Below are 23059 nucleotides of genomic sequence, written 5' to 3'. Positions count from 1 at the left end.
CCCCTCGGTCCTGAGGGGGAGTAGAGGTGGTTGAAGGCTGAGAAGTCATCGATGCCGGACGCTCACAGGTAGGTGGTCGATACTGGTGCGAAGTTGATGGTACCAGTTCTGATGACGCTGATGCATGAGCACGGAAGAGAAGTTCCATCTTCTCCATTCTGGCCTTGTGACCTTTTAGTGTCATTACGGCACATTTGGTGCAGGTCAGGACATCGTGTTCATATCCAAGCCACATTACACAGACCTTAAGAGGGTCTGTTATTGACACGGTGCGCCTGCAGTCCGGGCACCGACGGAACCCTGACGCCATGAAAAATTTGAGCCGCAGTACAGTCTATGGCCAGTAGGCCGCGAGGGCCAAACTTGACGGGAATCGACCAAAAACGGGTAGAAAACTTACCGGAGTACCGCAGCTTGAAAAAATTGAAGGAGGGACCCCTGTGGGGTAAGAAAAGGTGTAGTAATTCCATGAGGAAAATTCCTGTCAGGAATCTCTGTGGAGCTGCTTAACCGTGTTGCTACTGCTGCGCAGAAAAAGGAAGACGGAAGGGGAACCCCTGCTGGCTGCAGGGTTAGTGCCATACTGGGCATGCGCAGTAGGTGCCAGTCAAAGTTCTAGAAACTTTGACAAAAGTGTTCCATGATTGGGCTCCATCGTGTGATGTCACCCATATATGAGGACTACCATCCTGCTTGTCCTGTGAGAACACAACTACTCTCGCACCACTGGATCAAGAGTGTACAGACCTTCCAAGGCTCACTTCCCCTTTAAAATTAGCTTCCAGAGCACCCAATTCAAGATCAACCAACTCTTGAATAGCATTCATAATGGGAAAGAACCATGCTGCTTTATGCAAAGTAACCAAAATGGGATTCTTCTTTAGTTCAGACATGGGACCGGCGCCCAGCACTCCTAGCAAGTTCAGTGTCAAGAGATCAGCGCCAGCATGTCATCTCTATAAAAGATGTCCTATAAGATTCCAATCCTGGAGGAATTTCCCTACTCTCTAAGAAATAAGGATAGACTTCCTCTCCATGCTATCCAGGTCTTCATCAGTTTGACCCACATCAGGTCAAGATACCTTCCAACATTTACTCATGGTACTGGGCTTGCAGGATTCCACAGCCTGCATTCTTGAGCTTTCAGGTCTGGCCAGCTCTGCTGAACATGTCTGTAGAAAGGACTGCAGCCCTTTTTAAAAAAAAGGTTCCAACCAAGATAAGGCAGAAAGGTCCATAACAAACCCAAGGGTCATCAGTCTGACACCTAGTGAGTTGCCCTCCCCTGCTGACAAACCAGTTAAGGGATTCTCAAAACCAGCTGAAACCTCTGCCATATCCCCTTTCCAGTCACCTACTGGGAAGGGCTTGCTGGGTACAGCAGCACAGTTTTCAAATGCTTGATTTTTTTTTTGAGTGTGGTGCTTCTGGACATCCTTTTCCATGGCACCAGTAGCAAAGAAGCTAAAGTGCCTTGTGATTTTCAATACTTGCCATATTTGGGCATCACAGCCTAGGGCCACCTCTAATCTTTGTCAGTGCTGCTTGGAAGGTTAGGGCAAATTGTCTCCAACTTATTTTGCTAAAATCTAGTCCTTCCCAGGTTACAGGGAAGGGCCAGATTTAGATATATATAGACAGATATGCCGTTGAATGCTCAAAATCTGGACGTCCAACCACACGATCCAGATCAATACTCAACCTGGACATACAGGCATGAACTGCCAGGCACTGCTTTCACAGGTGACTTGTGCGAAAGAAAGCACGCAACCTCTACCACCGTATACCACACAGCATCCCAGAAAAGACTGCGAGTGTGGCCTAAACCAAAGAGCCCCTTAACCTGCCAAAACTACCGTGACTCCCCAAGTCCACCATGGAGATGGTAACGTATGTTGGATTGGCATGCCAAGGCTGAGAGACTAGCAACAGAAGAGGGTGGAATTCTTAAAACTTTTTCTTTTAACTAAACTCTTTACTGAGCTCAGCCTGTCCCCGGCTGCAGGGAGTGAGGGCTAATACCTTCACTGGTGCATTCAGCTTCCTGCACCCACTAGCCACTCAGCTGAATCGCTCTTGGCAACTAAGTCCACGCCAGAAACTAGCTAGTGGACCAAGGGAGTCAAGTGAGGGAGGGACCACACAGTATCACCCCAGGAGAAGCAGTGTGTGACCAATTTTTTTTTTTTTTTTTAAAACAAGCATCCCCAGGAAGGAGATGCACTTCCAGCACCTGCACTATATGGAGAATAGTGGTGGGTTGATGTCAGAGCAGGACATCAGCTATGCTTAGGTTTCATCTGCTGCTAGGGATGCATCACCTACTGGTCATGGATTAACCTGTCAATGCTGAGAAATTGAGTTTTCAGAGTGTATACTATCTGGGCTGGATGATTTGCTACTGTTTAGTTTGTCAATTTACCTTATTATATCTTCCAGATTAATTATGATTTGTTTCTATTTTTCTGACTCATCACCACTGCATACACTTTCCATCACTGGTATCTCTCCAACATCCTTTTCCGTAAACACCAATGCAAAGAGTTTGAGGAGGAAGAGAATACACATCCTACAAGAACTGTCACGTGGAGAAGCACATTCCCATCCTCAAAGACTCAATCTACACTGTACCAGGAACCTAAATCTAGAGCAGGGAAGGTAACTGATCCTGGTGCACCACAAACAGGCCTGGTTTTCATGACATCCCCACTGAATATGCATGAGATTTGCATACAATGAAGGAAGTACATGCAAATATATTTTTCATGCATATTCAATGCGAATATCCTGAAAAGCAGACCTGTTGGTGGGACTGTAGGATTGGCATTACCTACCTCTGACCTCTTCCCAGAAGCAACCTACTCCTAGCTGCAGCATCAGTCCATGTCTACACCATCTGCTAAAGACAAAAACACAGAGTAGCTGAAGTGAGCACCAGACCCTATAAGATGAATGAAATCACATTAGAGTTTTTGTGTGTGTGTGTGTGTGTGTGTCTTAAAACACATCTGGTCTGTCCGAGCATGGACAATAAGGACCACAGATTTGAAGGAGAAGCAGTGGAATAGAAGACCAGGTTGAATTAATTCTGCAAATCAGACAAAATGCTACAATAAAGTAAAGCAGCGTTGCTTACCTGTACCAGGTGTTCTCCCAGGACAGCAGGATGTTAGCCCTCACATATGGGTGACATCAGATGGAGCCCTGTCCCAGAACACTTTTGTTAAAGTTTCTAGAACTTTGACTGGCACACTGAGCATGCTCAGCATGCCACTAAACCTGTGGCCACACAGGGTCCCCCTTCAGCCTCGTTTGTAGCAAAACGTACAAGCGAAAAATAAAATAATAAAACATCGGTGAATCCAACTCCATGGGGGTGGCAGGTGGGTTTCGTGAGGACCAACATCCTGCTGTCCTGGGAGAATACCTGTTACAGATAAGCAATTCTGCTTTCTCCCAGGACAAGCAGGAGGGCAGTCCTCACATATGGGTGAATAGCAAGCTACAGGATGCCTGACTAAAGCAAACCAAGCAGCACCCAACAATGTGCAACAGGCACAAAGGTGGTGCTGTTGATTACGGAGGGCAGCCTGAATTTCACAGTGGGCTGTAGGTAGGAAGAATCGGGTTACTAAACTGGAAACAAATTGCGCAGTCTTACCTGCCAGTCTTGTCAAGACAGTAATGAGCTACAAAGGTATGGAGAGAGCTCCAAGTGGCAGCTCTACAGATGTCAGCAATAAGTACCGAACAGAGGTGTGCTACTGACGTTGCCATGGCTCTGACTGAATGTGCTTTCACGCATCCCTTGAGTGGAAGGCCTGCCTGTTGGTATCAGAAGGAAATACAGTCCACCAGCCAGGTTAGTAGCAGAAGGAAATACAGACAGCAACCCCCAGTCTGTTCCTAACAAAGGAGACAAAGAGTTGGGTGACTTCCTATGGGCTGCAGTGCGGTCCAAATAAATGGCGAGCGCACACTTACAGTCCAAGGAATGCAGGGCTCGATCACCTGGGTTTGAGTGAGGCCTTGGAAAAAAGGTGGGCAGTATTATGGATTGATTTAAATGAAATCAGAGACCACCTTTGGCAAGAATTTAGGTGAGTGCAGAGAACTACATGGTCGTGGAGAAATCTTGTATAAGGTGGGGACGTTACCAAAGCCTGTAGCTCACTGACTCTGCGAGCTGACCTTATAGCCACTAGAAAAAGATGTCACAGCTCACAGGAGTGTAGGGGCTCGAACGGAGGTCACATGAGCCCTGCCAACACAACATGGAGGTCCCATGCCACAACTGGGGGCCACAGTGGAGGGTTGAGCTGTAGTAAGCCTCTCATAAAGCACCCTACAAGGTGTTGCACTGAAATTGGAGCACCTCCTACACCTATATGGTAAGCAGCTATGGCACTTATATGTACGCGGATGGAAGTCTGTAGGCTAGACTCAGAGAGGTGCCAGAGGTAGCCCAGGAGCCTTGTTGTGGGGCAGGAAAAAGGATCTAGCCCTTTTGGCATGCACCACAAGGAGAACCTGTTCCACTTTGCACGGTAAGATTTTCAAGTAGAAGACTTTTGTGAAGCTACGAGGACCTGGGACACATCATTAGAAAGGTTAAGGGATTGTAACATCAACCTTTCAACATCCAGGCTGTTAGAGACAGAGACTGGAGGTTCGGATGATGAAACACTCCGTTGTTTTGTGTTATGAGGGTTGGTACCAGGCCCAGGCAAAGAGGCTGCTGGACTGAGAGGTCACGTAGAATGGGGAACCAAACTTGTCACGGCCAATAAAGTGCTATGAGGATTATTGCGCCCCGCTCTTGTCATAACTTCATGAGAGTCTTGCTGATGAGTGGAATAGGAGGGTATGCGTATAGTAGACCCATGCTCCATGAGCGAGCGAAGGCATCCATTGGTGGCGTCTTGCGGCTGCGGTGCAGAGAGTAGATGTGGTCTACTTTGCGGTTGTGAAATGACACAAAGAGGTCGATGTCCGGGCGACCCCACTGCTGGAAAATTCTGTTCGCTACAGTGGGATCTAGGGACCATTCGTGGGGATTAAAGGTCCAGCCCAGACAGCCTGCCATTACATTCTGCATGCCTGCCAGATAGGTTGCTCTCAGCAGCATGGAATGTGAGAGAGCCCAGGCCCAGATCTGCACTGCCTCCTGCCAAAGCAGGTAAGAGACTGTGCCCCCTTGCTTGTTGAAATACCACATCGCTACCTGGTTGTCCATCTGAATTAGGATTACCTTGTTGGATAAGCAATCCTGGAATATGAATAGGGCATACTGTATGACCCTGCACTCCAGAAAATTTATCTGGTGGTCCGCTTCCGCCCTGGTCCAGGTTTCTTATGTTTGCAATCCGCTGACATGGGCTCCCCAGCCTAACTTGGAGGCATCCGTAGTCAAGGTGATCTGCAGCGTTGGTGGTTGGAAGGGCAGTCCTGGCCGTAGATTGGACTCCCGTGACCACCAAACCAGTGAGTGATGAAGCTGGCTGGTTACCTGGACAATTTGTGACAGGTGCTGGTTGGCTTGGGACCACTGGGACTTTAAAGTCCAGTGTGTTAGCCTCATGGCTAGTCAAACTGCTGCTGCCAGATGTCCAGCACAGTTAGGAGCTGACAAGCTGATGCTGTCTGATGAGTCTGTACTGTTTTGGCCAAGTTGGACAGTGTCTTTGCGTGGTCCCTTGGGAGGGACAGTCTGACCGTAGTGATGTTTAGATCTGCTCTGATGAACGAGAGGGTGCATGATGGAGTCAGAGGGATTTGGGATAGTTTATTAGAAATCCCGACGACTATAGCAGTTGTATGGTAAGACGGAGGGATCGAAATGCTCCTTCCCTGGATGGACTCCTGAGGAGCCAGTTGGCTAGATATGGGTAGACGTAGACACTGTGCCATCTCACCTGTGCTGCCACGACTGCCAGACATTTCCTGAATACTCTGCATGATGACGCAAGGCCGAACGGCAGCATTCTGTATTGGAAATGTCTGTATCCCACTACAAATCGGAGATACTGCTATATGGGTGTAAGCCTCCTGAAGATCTAGAGAGCAGCACCAATCTCCTTGTTGGAGAAGAGGAAGCATGGTTCCCAAGGAAACGATCCTGAACTTCTTTTTGTGAAGGTATTTGTTTAGGGCGCAGAGGTCCAAGATGGGACATATGCCGCCTTTTTTTTTTTTCCAGGATTAGAAAGTATCGAGAGTAGAATCTTCTTCCTCGCTGCATTCAGGGAATTAGTTCTACGGCTCTGGTCTGCAGTAGGATATAGTTCTGTCTCGAGGAATAGTGTGTGATCACTCAGGCTCCATGCTGGGAGTGCTGGAGAGTCTGAGGGCACAGCAAGGAAATTCAGATGGTAACCATGGGTTACTATAGAGGACCCATTGGTCAGTGGTGATTGTGTGCCATTTGGTTGCAAAGTGGCCTGGGGGGGTGGGGGTGGTTGACTGCTGCTCTCCAGCTAGGAATCAAAAGCCTGCTGCAGGAACTGTGCTGACTAGGTTGGCCTCTGTGAGAGGGTCTGGTTCTTGTAGCACAGGATGGAGGAGGGTAGTACTTGCATGGTCTATAGGTCAGCTTTCTGGTCTCTCATCTAAATCCTCTTCTGGCTGTGGACGAGAACAGTCGACAACTGACACAGGTTTTCTTGGTGAGTTGCGCCACTGCTTCTTGAATCTTATCGCCAAACAAAAGTGCAGGGAAGGTCCGCCAATTTATTTTGAACTTCTTGGTGCAAGTCAGGCTTTCAGCGAAGCCCAGCGCCTGGCACTAATTCCAGCTGCTGCTACCCTGGATGCAGTGCTGAAGACATCATAGGCTGCCCTTACCTCATACTTTCCAGCTTCTAAGCCCTGCTGTAGGATGGAAGATAATACCTCTTGGAATTGGTCAGGTAGGGTTTCTAAGAAATCTTGGACTTGTTTCCAGGGATTCCTGGTGTACTGTGTCATATAAAGCTGGTAAGCCACTATACAAGCCATTAGCATTGAGCCCTGGAAAACTCTGCAGCCTAAAGCATCCAATGACTTCTGTTCCTTCCCAGGTGGGGCAAAAGAGTGAGGCCGAGATCTTTTAGCCTTCCATTGGGCAGATTCCACCACTAGAGATTGGTGGGGTAATTGGCTCTTTTGAAACCCTGGGGCTTGTTGAACCAGGTATGTGGCGTCAGTTTTCCTGTTTACTGGAGGCACAGTTCCTGGGTGCTCCCAGCAGCAGTGTAAGAAGTCTAGAAGAACCTCGATGGCAGGAATTGCCATGACTTCCTTCGGACCATCCACAAATTGTAGTACCTCCAGCATTTTGTGTCTGGTGTCTTCCTCCATTTCAAATTTGAATGGAATGGTTTCGGACATCTGACAAAGCTGGCAAAGGCGAGGTCCTCCGGAGGGGAGCGACACCTTTCTTCCAGGGGTAAAGGTTCTGATAAAAGCTCTTCAGAGGCTTGAGTCAGAGGAAGTGTCATCCCAAGGGTTTTATGGTGGGTCCCCTTCATGAAGCAGGCCCCCAGATGGAGGCAGGAATCCAAAGCCAGATGGATGGGAGGGTGGCACCGATGGAAAATGAGGAGGCACCGAGATAGGCGGTGGCGGCAGAGAGGATGGTTGCGCTGGCACCGGTGTCCTTTATGGACGTCCAGGTACGGATAGCCCTGACGGTCCAGGAATCGGCTCCGGTACTGGTGGCTCCCGGAGAGGAGCCATGGGCTATACAGGAATTGGAACAGAAACTGGGGGAGGAATTGGTGGTTCGCTGGGTAACGATGATCCCGAAAGCATGGGCACCGATAGAAGGGCACCAATAAGGGTGTCCAAAAGCTCAAGGAGCGAAGCCAACATATCAGGCACAGGATCCGGCGTCTGTATGGGGGTCAGAGCCGGTGGTGACTGGAAGCCCCGAAGAGCATTTAGTACTATCTCTTGTACCATACGGTCCAATTTCTCCTGGAAGGCTGGCATAGGTAACGCGTTGCTGGAGGGTCCATAGGAGTTTGTGGAGTCTCAGCACCCGGCAGTGATGCAGGTGGGGAACGCCTCAGGGTCCAGAGGAGGATGGGGCCAGCACTAGACGAGGATGCACATCAGTGCCAGTGGCGATGTTTCTCGCGGTGCTCAGCCCAGTCCTTCTCTGGTAAAGAGGACGAGGACGCTGAAGTCTTAGAATGGGATAATGTCTGTGACGGAGGGTCACCGGCTCTGTTGAGTCGATGGAGAAGGGGTTGAAGACGATGGAACCTTTCGACTCAGTGCGCCCTTACCTGGAGTCAATGGAGACTAGCGCTTTGAAGTGAACAAGTGCACCATCTTCTCCAGATGGGCGCAGTGACCTTTTGGGGTCATTTGTGCACAACTAGTGCACCGGCCCTCATGGGAAGGCCAGAGGCATAACACACAGATGTCGTGAGTGTCCCTTATGGACATAGTCCTCAGACACTCGGGGCACTTCCAAAAACTGGTTGCCATGATGCAAAAAAGGGGTGGCGTGCAGTTGGTGGCCGTCTGGCACAGAGAAGTACACCACCAGGAACAGACTGCAAAAACACGGTAAACTTACAGAAGCGTTGGCAGAGGTCGGTACACAATGAGGGACCCCGAGATGGGGAAAAAGTTGAAGAAATCATCAGAAAAAATTTCCGTGAGGAAAAATTGAGAAATTCCCACAGAGCTCCTAAAAACCTTGAAGCAACTGCTGTGTGGGAAGAAAAAAAAAAAAAGTCTAAAGGAGGACCCATGTGGCCACAGGGTTAGTGGCATGCTGGGCATGCTCAGTATGCCAGTCAAAGTTCTAGAAACTTTGACAAGTGTTCCATGACAGGGCTCAATCTGATGATGTCACCCATATGTGAGGACTACCATCCTGCTTGCCTAGGGGAACAGGAGTGATTTGCTCATCAAAATGAGCTCATGTGCTATGGGCCTTCACAAAAAATATGGTATAAGGGGGTCACAATTTAGAATACATGTTAAAAAAGATTTCCACACGTGTGATTTTATTTTACACAAATGTTTCAGGATATGCTGCAAATATTTAATAACTGGGTAGTAGTAATGAAAAGTTCATCTGTTTTAACATTTAGAAATTATTCAAATTAGTGTTAAATTAAAAAGTATTTCCCTACAGCTACTAATACAATGCATTTCAATATACAGTAGCTAAACTGCATCATACTGTTTTTAATACTAGTTTTAACTCAATATACAGTGTAAGAACCTACTTATTTACATTTTATCAAGCAGTACCTTCTGCATGAATTCAGTTTGTCTTTTTTGAAGACATTTGTATACTATATTCTCTCCCCCACCCCCAAAACATAAAAAGTAAACAAAATCCATGTACCACATTTCATTACAAGTTCTTAGATGTACAGCATATCTTCCAACAAGGAAATCTGCAGAAAGATGGCCAGTATACAGATTTTCCAAAATTTCTCAAGAGGTATTTTTTTTTTTAATACAGTTTGGGGAGCATTTTGGTAAATAACTCATAGATGACGTAAGAGTACATAGTCATGTAACTTGAAAACCATACTATTGTGAACACCTAGCATTTAAAGGCATTTCAAAAGATAGTTACAAGTCAAAACTAACAGTCCTCCTGTACTGCACTGAGAAAGCTGAGGTAACATTCCTAATATTTCAAATCTAGGTACGTTTGTGATGGAGAAGTGTGTGAAGCAGCTGCCAATAGGATTGATCATTTTTCTAAGTATTTCCAAAGGTCTTCTTCACAGGCTATGGTTTGCTAAGGCTTGCTTCATTAGCTCTCAATATTCCAATTGCATCTTTCACAGCATGATAAATAACATTCTTCACCTGAAAGGGAAAAATATATATACAAAAATGTAAATATTTTGTTCAGTCTTAGGTGAAAGTTTATTATGGTATAACATTTTACACTGGCACATACATTTAGTGCTACTCCGGATCTTTCATTTTTGTCCAGCTCTGGATCCTAAGTCAATAACAACCTGCACTATCAGGGCTGAGGAACCTAAGCTTCATTTGCAGCTACTGGCTTTATATCATTTTTTTTCTATTCAGCCTAGCAACAAACAACTGGAGCCAGGTCAGGAAGATGGCACTGTTATATGATAGAAAAGACTCCTTCCCAAGGGCTGTGAATGCTGCTTTTGCAATATCCCCAGCTTTGGTTGGATTAGGGAATTAAAACTAGCTCCTAGATGGCAGCATGACTAACCAGCTGATGGTTGTTGATCTAAGGTTTGGTGGAATTAAGTTAGTTGGCTGAAATTAGAAATAGTTCATTTATAGTATTTAAATTGTACTTTTTGTTTATGCTTTCATGAGATACATGGAAGATGTATTGCTGTATACCACTTTGGGTATTCTTAGGTTCAAGGAGGCATATAAACTTTTTTTTACATAAAATTTAATATTGCATCTGGGCAACCCCTGGTTATTTTAACAGCGCCTTCTTAGTTTTTACTCCATCATGTGAGCTTGTTAGCAATTTAAGAAATCTGGACTGCACAAAGAGGCAAAAGTTATTTTAGTCAAGGCCTCCAATTTACTCCAATCTTGCAGCCAAGAAATTGCCTAAGAATGGCAGAAAACTCCAGCCTCCAATGGCTTTCACCATGACCAACTCTGGCCTCTCATCTTCACCCCAAACCACTTTTATTCTTCTTTCCTGCTTCCACCACTGGGCCTCCAAGACCCAGGAAAAGCAGAAGTTGCTTACCTGTAACAGGTGTTCTCACAGGACAGCAGGATGTTAGTCCTCACATATGGGTCACATCACAGGATGGAGCCCAATCACGGAACACTTTTGTCAAAGTTTCTAGAACTTTGACTGGCACCTACTGGGCATGCCCAGGATGGCACTAACCCTGCAACCAGCAGGGGTCCCCCTTCAGTCTTGTTTAAAAGCTATAGTAAGTGCCAAAAAATAAAATAAGAAAACATAACGAACCCAACACCACGGGGTGGCGGGAAGGTTTCGTGAGGACTAACATCCTGCTGTCCTGTGAGAACACCTGTTACAGGTAAGCAACTTCTGCTTTCTCACAGGACAAGCAGGATGGTTGCCCTCACATATGGGTGAGCTGAGGATGTCCGAGAAATGCACCAAATGTACCCAAGATGTGCAATAGGCACAAGGAGTGGGGTGGAATTTGGTAGAGGGCATCCTGAACCCTAACGGGCAGGCAGAAGGGTGTTGGTACATCAAGTTGCAAAAAGGTTGTGCAAGAGACTGGCCAAAGATGGAATCCTGTCTTCCAGCCTTGTCCAAACAATAATGGGCTGTAAAGGTATGGAGAGAACTCCAGGTAGCAGCCCTACAAATATCAGGAAGCGGCACCAACCGTAGGTGTGCTACTAAAGTTGCCATGGCACTGATAGAGTGTGCTTTAACACGGTCTTGAAGTGGAATGCCTGCTTGCTGATAGCAAAAGATATGTAGTCAGCTAACCAGGAGGAGAGAGTCTGCTTACCCACAGGTTGCCCCAATCTGGTGGAATGGAAAGAAACAAACAGTTGAGTGCTTTTCCTGTGGGCAGTTTACAGTCTAGATAGAATGCATAACCTTGAATGTAAACGGGCTCTAGCAGAGCCTATTCTCCTGGATTAGAATGGGGTCTGGGAAAGAAGGTAGGTAGAATGATGGACTGATTAATGTGAAACTCCGATACTACCTTAGGCAAAAACGTAGGGTGAGTGCAGAGCACTACCCAGTCGTGCAGAAGTTTAGTGTAAGGCGGGTAGGTAACTAGAGCCTGTAACTCACTAACTCTGCGAGCAGATGAGATTGCCAGGAGAAAAATCACTTTCCACGTGAGACAGCGAAGATTACAGGATTGGAGAGGCTCGAATGGTGGTTTCATTGAGCCGACCAAAAATTAGGTTAAGGTCCCAAGAAGGGGCCGGAGGGCGCAGTGGAGGTTTGAGGTGGAGCAAGCCCTTCAAAAATCTTGTGACAAGGGGTTGTACTGAAATGGGTACATCCCCAACACCTTTATGGAAGGCGGCTACCGCACTGACATGCATCCTGATGGAAGACGTTTTTAGACCTGACTCTGATAGGTGCCAGAGGTAGTCCAGAAAATTCTTGGTGGAACAAGTGAAAGGATCAAGGGACAGTGAGGAACACCATGACTTAAACCTGTTCCATTTGTAAAACTAAGATTTTCTCATGGAAAGCTTCCGCGAAGCAACCAGGACACGGGAAACTGGCTCCGAAAGGTTGAGCGGCTGAAGAATTAACCTTTCAACATCCAGACAGTCAGGGACAAGGCCTGAAGATTGGGGTGGCGGAGGCACCAGTCGTTCTCTGTGATCAGAAGCGGGTCCTTCCCCAGGGGAATGTGCCTGCGAATGGAGAGGTCCTGAAGAATCGGAAACCACATTTGGCGTGGCCAGTGAGGGTCTATCAGGATCATGGGTCCCTTGTCCTGACGTAGCTTCTCAAGAGTCTTTGAGAGAAGTGGAAATGGAGGGAATGCATAGAGGAGACCAGTGGCCCATGAGAAGGAGAACGTGTCTCTTGGTAGTGAATGATGGCTGCCAGTGAGCGAGCAAAAGTTCTCTACTTTGCGGTTTTGAGGTGACGCAAAGATGTCTATGTAAGGGTAACCCCAACGTTGGAATATCGAGTTCGCTACTGTGGGGTTGAGAGACCACTCGTGCGGCTGAAAAGTGCAACTCAGCCTGTCTGCCAACACATTGTCCACTCTCAGCAAGTAGGTGGCCCTGAGGTACATCGAGTGAGAAAGGGCCTCCACCCATATCTTTGCAGCTTGACACAGAAGGTAGTAGCCCGTCCCTCCCTGCTTGTTGATGTACCACATGGCCACCTGGTTGTCTGTCTGAATCAGGATGACCTGGTGGGAGAGGCGATCCTGAAACACTCAGAGCATATCTGATTGCTCGTAGCTCCAGGAAATTGATTTGGTGTTTGGCTTCCTCTGGAGACCAAGCCCCTTGAGTTTGTAAATTGGCAACATGTGCTCCCCAGCCGAGGTTGGAAGCATCAGTGGTAAGGGTTACTTGAGGATCTGGAGTCTGGAACGGTAGGCCTTGGAGGCGATTGGTCTGATTTTTCCACCAAGCTAGAGACTAAGTGGGTTGGTGATGTGGACAATGGTTGATAGTGGTTGAATGGATTGAGTCCATTGTGACCGTAGAGTCCACTGCATGACTCATGGCCAAGCGGGCTATTGGGGTAACATGCACTGAGGACGCCATGTGTCCCAATAAGATGAGGAATTGGTGTGCAGTTGAGCGTTGTCGAGATTGTAGCTGGTATGCGAGAGAAGTGAGAGTGAGAGCAAGAGCTTGTTCTCGAGGCAGAAATGCCTTTGCTTTGAAGGTGTCCAAGTCTGCCCCCCTATGAATGACAAAGTTTGAGATGGGACTAAGCAGGATTTTTTTGTAACTGATCAGAAATCCTAGAGAGATCAGAGTGTGTAAGGTAAGATGTAGGGACGTCAGAGCAGCTTGCAGAGTTGGAGCCCTGATCAACCAATCGTCGAGATAGGTGTAGACGTGAGCATCTTGAGTCCTGAGGAAGGCTGCTACGAGACACTTGGTGAAAACTCATGATGCAGATGCTAGGCCGATTGGGAGCACTCTGTATTGATAGTGCTTTGGGCCTACCAGGAATCTCAGAAATCTGCGATGAGACGGAGTTATCGCAATGTGTGTGTAAGCGTCCTGAAGTTCTAGACAGCAGAGCCAGTCTTCCCTTTGCAGAAGAGGAAGGAGGGAACCCAAGGTTACCATCTTGAACTTTTCTCGTTGGAGGTACTTGTTGAGGGGCACGCAGGTCCAGAATTGGATGAACGCCTCCTGACGTTTTGGGGATTAGAAAGTACCGGGAATAGAATCTGAAGCCCTGTTGGGAGTAGGGCACTGGTTCGATTGCTCTGGATTGAAGGAGGGAGACCTCCTGATCCAGGAGTATTGAGTGGTTTGATGTTCCCCACGCCAGCCGAGGTGGGGAATTGGGTGGGATGGAGAGAAAGTTCAGATGATAACCTTGAGAGGTTATAGCAAGAACCCACTGGTCTGAGGTGACTGTGTGCCATATGTTGTTGAAATGGCACAATCGACCTCCTACTGGTACATGCAGCGGTGAAAGCTGGCTGTTTCTCTCTATGAAAGAGTCAAAAACCAGAAGCAGGGCCTGGCTGAGGAGCTGCCTGTGGTTCTGGCTTACGAGGTTGTTGAGACTGGGCCTTCTGGAAAGGCTTAGTGGAGCGATCTCTAGATGGTGGAGGATAGGACTTCTTTTGACGGTAGAACGACTTTTTGGAGTCCTTCCTGAACGCTTGCTTGGCCAGATAGTCAGAAGGCATCAGAGAGAGTTGGCGAAGAGAGTCTCATGATGATCCCTGAGCTGCGCCACCGTTTGCTGGATCTGTTCACCAAACAGATTGTCCCCAATGCAAGGCAGGTCGGACAATCTGTCCTGGACTTCAGGACGTAGGTCTGAAGACTTAAGCCAGGCTCATCTTCTTGCATAAATAGCAGCTGCAGATACCCTGGAAGCGGTGTCAAAAAATGTGATAAGATGATCTTATTTCATGTTTTCCCGCTTCAAAACCTTTGTGAACCAGGGTTTGTAGCTGTTCCTGGAATTGCTGAGGCAGTGACTCTGCAAAGTCCTGTATTTGTTTGAAAAGGACCCTGTTGTACTGGGTCATATAAAGCTGGTATGAGGCGATCCGAGAGATAAGCATTGATCCCTGAAAGACACGGCAACTAATGGCATCCAGTATTTCTGCTCTTTGCCTGGAGGGAAGGAAGAATGAAGCTTTGAGCGCCGGGCCTTCTTTTGGGCAGACTCAACAACAATGGACTGGTGATCCAATTGGAGTTTTTGGAACCCTAGAGCTGACTAGACCAAATATGTGGTATCTGCTTTTCGGTTGACTGGCACCACCGAACCAGGGTGTTCCCAATTCTTCTTCAGGAGATCCAGAAGAACTTGATGGATAGGGATAGAGGTAATTTCTTTGGGAGTGTCCAGAAATTGTAGAAGCTCCATCATCTGGTGTCTATCATCTTGTTCAGTCTGCAGTTGGAAGGGAACTAACTCAGACATTTCCTTCACAAAATTAATGAAGGACAAGTCCTCTGGAGGAGAACATTTCCTGCTTCCGGTAGGAGAGGGTGGTGATGGTAAATCATCGGTGTTCTGGGAGGAGTCATTGGTCCAGGTATCATAGGGTTCATCACCGTGCCCCTTCCAGGAACCTTAGAGGGACGGGACGAAGGTATTCCCAAAGGTCCCGGTCTAGGCTCTGAAGGCATTGAGGGAGTTACTGGAGGCATCGATGAAGGCACAGAGGGCATCGATGGACGGATCGGCGGCACCGATGGCAGTAATGGTATCGGTGACATCGATGGTTGAGGCATCGGCAGGACTCCCGATGGAGGACGACGGAACGGTGTTTCTTTTCCAGATGCCAGAGGAAGTGGAGAGGGCATCAGAACTGGTGTCCCTGGATCCATCGGAGGAAAAGCGGCTAGTAGTGCTTCCATCCTCGAGAGTAGCGGTGCCAGTGCTACCAGAATGGGATCGGTGGTCGATTTGGGAATAGGCACCAGCTTTGGAGGAATCTGGAATTTCTGCACCATCCGGTCCAGCTCTTCAGAGACCTGGAGCGATCAACCCCGGTTCTGGAAGGGAGAAGGAGGCAGAGGCGTAGCCGGAGGGACCACCGTTAAAGGCGGAGTCGCGGCTCCCATTACCCGTCTGGGTGAGGGTTGCCTTGGTGACCAGGACTCAGAAAGGGTCGATGCCTTTTCTGGATGGGGTTTCTTCGGCAGCGGCTCTGACGATGGCGAGGCCAATGATTTGCCTTCGTCGATGGTCCGAGGCTTACGATGTCGATGCCGATGCTTCTCTCGACGATCCCCTCGGTCCTGAGGGGGGAACAAAGGTAGTTGATGGCCGGGAAGTCGTTGACGCTGGACAGACACCTGCCGGTGCCCGATACTAGTGCGACAGATGGCCACGGTTTGGACGACGTCGATGCTATGGACGGGAGTCAGCGTTTGAGACCGAAAGAGAAGTTCCATCTTCTCCATTCTGGCTTTGCGACCTTTTGGTGTCATTAAGGCACATTTGGTGCAAGTCAGGACATCATGCTCACACACCCAAGGCACATCACACAGACTTTATGGGGGTCTGTGATGGACAATGTGCGAGCGCAGTCAGGGCACCTACGGAACCCCGACACCATGGCCTTTGAAAAAAATGTAGCCGCGGTGCGGTCGACGGCCAGTAGGCCACGAGGGCCAAACTTGATGGGAATCGATCGGAACCGGGTAAAAGACTTACCGGACCACCACAGAAGTAAAAAATTGAATAGGGGGACCCCTGAGGGGTATTAATTATGAAGTAATTCCGTGAGGAAAATTCCTGTCAGGAATCTCTGTAAAGCTCCTTAACCCACGTGGCTACTGCTGCGCAGAAAAAAGAAGACTGAAGGGGGACCCCTGCTGGTTGCAGGGTTAGTGCCATCCTGGGCATGCCCAGTAGGTGCCAGTCAAAGTTCTAGAAACTGACAAAAGTGTTCCGTGATTGGGCTCCATCCTGTGATGTCACTCATATGTGAAGTCTACCATCCAGCTTGTCCTGTGAGAAATATTTTTCTATCAAGTTTTTTTTTATATGGAAATGTATGACAATATGCCACAGAACTGTAAACATTGCTACTGAATTTACCCAAGCTACAGGAAGCTTTAATTATAATCAGGCCGAACGCATAGTTTAGCCCCCCTTTGGCCACGTGGTTTTGATGCTCTATTATTGCTCCTTATACAGTAAGGGGTAATAGCGCGTGGAAAACGAGTGGCCAACCCCCCCCCCCCCCCCCGAAACTAATAGCGCTCAACACATGCAAAAGCATGTTGATGAGCCTATTAGTCACCTGAAATACAGAAAGTAAAATGTGCAGTCAAGCAGTACATTTTACTCTCAGAAATTAATGCCTGCCTTTGGGCAGGCATTAATTTCAGATGGCACCGGGCAAGTGTATAGAAAAGCAGAAAAAACTGCCCTAAAATTTAAAAAAAAAAAAAAAAAAAAATCTGCCTGCAGCCCAGAAAAGGATACAATTTTGCTGGCGTCCGTTTTCCGAACCTGTGGCTGTCAGCGGGTTCGACAACAGACGCTGGTAAAATTAAGCATTGGTTGTCAGACCTGCTGACAGCCGCCACTTCCACCAATAAGGCACTAGGGATGCGCTAGTGTCCCTAGCGTCTCCTTATTAGTGCTGGCACTAATTTAAATACTGAATTGCGCGCCCAGGAGAGGTGCCTGGGCGCACGTCAGGAGAGTGGGCGCTCGCCTCAGAGCGCTGGCTCTCCCACAGAGCTTATTGAATTGGCCTGAATGTTGATAGTATCACAGAAGAATGGCTAACCTTAAAAAAACTTTAATATGCTACAATAAATGTAATGCATGTTTAAAAATATAAAACTTGAGATTGTGCTCGAAAATTTACAGTGTTCCACAAGCATTGAAAAGGAGCAAAATGGTCAAAATTTATGTAAGATTGCTGTAGTTAAAGGTGCAGTTAAAGCACATCATAACAGAATCTGGTCTAGGCAATGAATTAATGCAATATTTTAGCAATCTTTTATTTTAAACAAAAAGGTTCAGATAAAAACTGCCCAGAACATTTGCAGGGCTAACCCTAATAGGGGAGAATCAACCAGATCAGACCTCCCTGCTAGTTAAGAAAGAAATGCCAAGATATTGGGGAAAGTAGCTACCACCACAGCACAAGACATGAGGCATGCCTCTACCTAAGGACTGCTATAGTCACTGCAAAAGTATGATCATAAAGAAATGTCCACAGAGAAAGCAGTTGCTTACCTGTAACATGTATTCACTGTAGACAGAATATATAAGCCACATAAGTGGGTGTCATCACTGGATAGCACTGACAAGGAACATACTCTCAGAGCTCAGAAAGATCTAGAAGTCTCTGAGCATGGGTGAGTGGCTCTCATGCAAGTCTCCTCAATCATTTTACAAACTAAAGTTTCAACTCTACAGGGAGGAGGGTGGGGGATTGCTTGGCTGATTTGTCCTACTGTCTACAGAGGACACTTGTTACAGGTAAGCACCTTCAAATGACTGTTTTCTTTTGAGATCCAGGATGGGACGAAAGGAGCAAGGGCCATGGAGGAAAGGCATATAGCAATGACCCTGTATGAAAGCATCTATTCCTAGGGAACACTGTTCTCTCATGCGACTGTAGAAGTGAGGAATCTTAGCATTTCAAGAAGTTGCCAGCAAGAACAGAAGGTCCCAGCGATCCACAATCAGCTGAAATACCTCGGCTGACAACACATATTCTCCTGGGTCCAGACTTTCCCCTCCACTCTTTCGTTGTCTTTTCCTTCAATGTGAGAGGCCGAGATCATCTTCAGATTTATTTATTTATTTAAACGTTTTTATAGACCGGTATTCGTCGAAACATCATATCGGTTTACATGGAACTGAACAGTGAAAGTACAAAAAAGAGATCGGAACTTGGGGGTATAACTTGTACAGTATTAACGGGATCATGTATATACAGTAGATACAAGGGTACGGTAATATATACAAGGGTACAGTGATATTCGTGTAAGGGGTAAGAAAAAGGGAGGAGCGCTTTAGGGGAAGACTAAAATAAGTATTTGGGAGGTAGTGAGAAGGAATGTTATAGTAGGAAAGGTTTCAGGGCTTCTGCAAGAGTCCAGTAAAGCAGTAGGAGGGGTGGTACTATTCAGGGAAGGGTGCAGAGGTGTGTGGACTTGAGGGTGGGGGTGTATCTGGTCAGGCGGCTGGATGTGTGTAGGCGGAGAGAGTTGTCGAGCCAATGAATATTGTTGTTGTGGATGGTTTTGTGAATAATAGAGAGGCATTTGTAGGTGATACAAAAGGAAATAGGGAGCCAATGAAATTCCTTGAGGACAGGAGTGATGTGGTCTGTTTTGCGGGTGCTAGTAAGAATTCTTGCAGTTGCATTTGGAGGGGTTTAAGGGTTGAGGCGGGGAGACCTAGTAACAGGGCGTTATAGTAATCGATTTTTGAGAACATAGAAGATTGGAGGACGGTACGGTAGCCATTAAGGTGGAGAGTGGTTTGAGGTTTTTGAGTACATGGAGCTTGTAGTTGCATTCTTTAATGGTAGTATTGATGAAGGTTTTTAGGTTGAATTGGTTATTAAATATGACACCAAGATTTTGTACATTTTGCTGGAGAAGAGTTGGGTGGGGGTTGTGGTTGGGAAGGGGTCATTGAGGATGGAGATGATGAGTTCGGTTTTCGCAGTGATAAGAGCAAGTGGAGGTTGGTGAGGAGGCAGTTTATGGAGTGAAGGCAGTTATCCCAGATGACCTTCTACCCATACCATCAGCTGGTCTATTTCCTGCGACACTTGCTGGCTCTTGGTTCCTCCCTGGCGATTGATATAGGCCACCGTCATCGCAATGTCCAACGTCACGTGAACTGCTTGATTCCGCAGCCTGTGGCTGAACTATAATCGTGCAGGAAGACAATGGATAGACCAGTAGATTAGATAGGGATACTTTATTGTACAATTTGGGTGTTTTTAATCAATTGTACAATGAAGTATCCCTATCTAAGGCTACTGGTCTATCCATTGTCTTCCTGCCTTTTGGCTTTCAGTTTCCTGAACTACAAGCATGCCAACCCTACTGCCTAGGCCTCCAGGAGATTGATATTCCAGCAGGACTCTTCGGCATTCCAGTGCCCCTAGGCCATTAACTCCAGAGAGTGAGCCCCCCCAACCGTGTAGCATTGTATCTTTCATAAGTACCAACCAGGCTGGAGAGGAGAAGAGAACTCCCTTTCTCAGATGATCCTCCTACAACTACCACTGGAGGCAGAAGCAGATTTCCATCAGCAAGTGGAGCCAAACCGCATAATCCTGAGACTGCAGGTTCCAACGTGATAGTAGAGGGCGCTGAAGAGGACTCCTATGCGCTCTTGCCCATGACACCACTTCCAGGGTAGCTGCAATCAGAGTATCTGTAGGTAGGACCACACAGATGAGTGTATGGTGTTCATCAACTGACACTTGAGACATCGATCTTTAGATCCGAACTTACGGCAGAAAAACTCTGTCCTGTTCAGTGTCTAACTGGACCCCCCCAAATACTCCAACGACTAGGATGGTTGAAGATTACTCTAGGTCAGGTTCACCACCCAACTGAACTGAGCTCATGCAATAAGGAGATCACCTTGTGTGTCACCAGGCGACTCCCTTCCTGAGACTTGGCTTGAATCAGCCAGTTGTCCAAATACAGGTGCACCAGGATTCCTTCTTTTCGCAAAGCTGCCACTACCACCACAACCTTGGAAAGTGTTCTAGGAGCGGTGGCTAGACCAAAAGGCAGTGCCCGAAACTGATAATGCTGCCCCAACACCGGAAAGTGTAGAAAAGCGTTGGTGTTCCAATTGGATGGGAATATGAAGGTAAGCCTCTGACAGATCCAAAGAGGTCAGAAATTCCTCCGACTGCACTGCCATTATTACAGAGCATAAGATTTCCATTTGCAAATGAGTCGACTTCAAATGACCTTTGTCTCTTGAGATCCAGGATGGGACGAAAGGAGCCCTCCCTTCTTGGGCACAACAAAATAAATGGAATATCGCCCCATACTTTGAGATATGGACACCAGAACTACAGCCCTCAGCCTGAGGAGTCTTTGAAGCATATAGACTTAGTTTTTGGGGTACTTGCCAGGTTCTTATGGCCTGGATTGGCCAATGTTGGAAACAGGATGCTGGGCTTCATGGACCCTTGGTCTGACCCAGTATGACCTGTTCTTATGAACTCCACTACCTGCTTCTTCTTCAGCGAGTGGTAAGGGGACACCATGAACACAATCAGAGGAATACTGCGAAATTCAGGTGCATACCCTTCGCGTATCACCTCCAGGACCCACTGGTCCAAAGTCTTCTCGATCCACCTCCGATAAAAGAGAGAAAGACCTCCCCCTATTTCATGTTCTGGAAGGTGGGTCGGCAAACCTTCATTGGGAAACTCGGGAAGGTCCACCACTCGAGCTCGCTCTTCTCTTGGGCTGCCGGGGACGAAAGGACTGAGACCTACCGAAAGGCCGAGTCTGCTGAAAGGTCATACTTCTGTAGGGATGAAAACGCCTGGAACGACTCTTATTCCAAAGCGGCGCTGTAACTGTTTATTATCCTCTGGCAACCAAGGCACCGAGGACTTGCCCCATTTACTGGCTAGTTTCTCCAACTCGCTCCCAAACCAGAGCAAGCCTTTAAAGGGCATCTTGGTAAGATTAGCTTTGAAGGCTGTATCCACTGACCAATTTCACAGCCAGAGTGGATGCCTGGTCGCTAACATCGAAGCCACTCCTTTGGCCGAGGTACGGACCAAATCACAGACTGCATCTGTTAAAATAGCAACAGCAGGCTCTAACACCACTCTGGAATTCCCTCCAGACTCAACCTCCTGAGAGAGAAGCAGACAAGATCTCACAACTAGGGCACAACAGGAGGCAATCTGTAAATTCATCGCCACTGCCTCAAAGGCTTGCTTAAGAATAGCCTCAATCCTTCTACCATATACATCCTTCAAGGCCATTCCACCCTCTACGGGGATAGTCCTCTGTTTAGGACATGGCACATACCAGGGTAATCACTTTGGGGAAAATGAAACGCTCACAGCCAGATCCAGGGGTACAGGCCTTCCAATGTCCAACCTCCTTTAAAATTTGTCTCTGGGGCATCCCATTCCAGATCAATCAATTCCTGGATGGCATCCATCACCAGGAAAACACAAGAGGCTTTACATAAGGAAACCAAAATGGGATTCTTCCTTGGCTCTGTCATAGCATCTGAACCAGGAACACCCAGTGGTTTCAAGGTCTGGGAAATCAGAACTGGAGTTCATCTTTATGAAAGAACCGCAACATGGTTCGATATGGATCCAGCCCTGAAGGAATTTCTCCATCTTCCAGGGAATCAGGAAGAACATCATCAGTGCCATATGGATTCCTGTTGGGTACACCTGCAGGGAGCAGAGGCGAGCCCCTTCGCTTAAGCATAGGACTAGAAGAGGGAGGAGCCACCAGCTGGGGGAAGTGGAAAAATACGCCTAAAGAAAGGTTTATAAGCCTTGAAAAAAATTCCACCCAAGAAAAAGCAGCTGGGTCCAGACCAAGCCCAGAAGAATTGGAGCTGGTCCCATAGAACTGCTTTTACCAGCGAAGCAGCCAGTCAAGGGAGAACCAAGAGCTGGTGTCCCCCCAGTCAAGGCCGTGAGCTACCCATCATTAGAATGGGAAGAGCCAGGCTTAGCAAAATCTGAGGAAGACAAATCTCCCTGATTATCTGAGCAGTGCTGACACTGGTTAAAAGTCTGGTCAGGCTGAGAATCCCTAATATGATAGGCAACACAAACAGGAAGATACTTAGGCTTCTTGTTCACTGGTGCCATTGCTGCGGTTAAGGTGCATCGGAACGGCTCACACTCAGAAATGAAATGTGCCCAAAAAAGCGCCTAGAAGAAAGTGCAGCAAAACCCAGGCACAACCTGTGCCCCATGTCAAGCGCATAAAAGTTTGCGTGCGTAAAAAGTGCACCCAAAAACAGAGCGCACAACGCATGCACAGAGCAGACACACTGGGCACACCAACTGCCTATAGAGGGCAGCGGAACACGCACAGGAGCATGCGAAAATGGCTGCCGTGGCTTATCACGCAGCGTGCAAGAAAAAAAGCCTAAGTGCGAGGCCTAGCCCACCAGGGGCCAGAACCTGCCAGACTGCCCAGTTCCCCAACTCCTATGGAAGCGGGAACTAATGCTGGCATGGCAGGCTGAGAACAGAGACCGGAAGAAATCCTGAAACCCGTCTGTCTCATTCAAGTAAAACTTTCTCCCCCCCGCCCCCTTTACCTGAGCTCAGTGTTTACCGGCTGAGTACAGAGGCTGTCTCCAGGTACAGGGGGGACAGGGCATCTGCTGTCACTGCCTTGCTCGGCCCCCTGCACCCGCTGCCTTTCAGTTGAACAGCTAAGCCCATGC

At 47.6% G+C, this 23059-nt stretch overlaps 1 protein-coding gene across 4 annotated transcripts in view; it reads right to left on the bottom strand.

The window, feature by feature from the left end:
* Positions 1–8985: 8985 nt before the first annotated feature.
* The window catches only part of KDM3A (lysine demethylase 3A), a 546931-nt gene continuing 532857 nt past the window's right edge, over positions 8986–23059 (bottom strand). For all 4 annotated transcript variants that reach the window (XM_029592841.1, XM_029592851.1, XM_029592832.1 and 1 more), the window contains one exon: positions 8986–9825. In XM_029592841.1, coding sequence (XP_029448701.1) covers positions 9745–9825 — 81 coding nt within the window. In that variant the 3' untranslated portion in view covers positions 8986–9744. The remainder of the gene's footprint in view (positions 9826–23059) is intronic.

The sequence above is a fragment of the Rhinatrema bivittatum genome, chromosome 1 (genome assembly GCF_901001135.1).
Source record: "Rhinatrema bivittatum chromosome 1, aRhiBiv1.1, whole genome shotgun sequence".
NCBI lineage: Eukaryota > Metazoa > Chordata > Amphibia > Gymnophiona > Rhinatrematidae > Rhinatrema > Rhinatrema bivittatum.
This window is presented reverse-complemented; position numbering and strand designations above follow the sequence as displayed.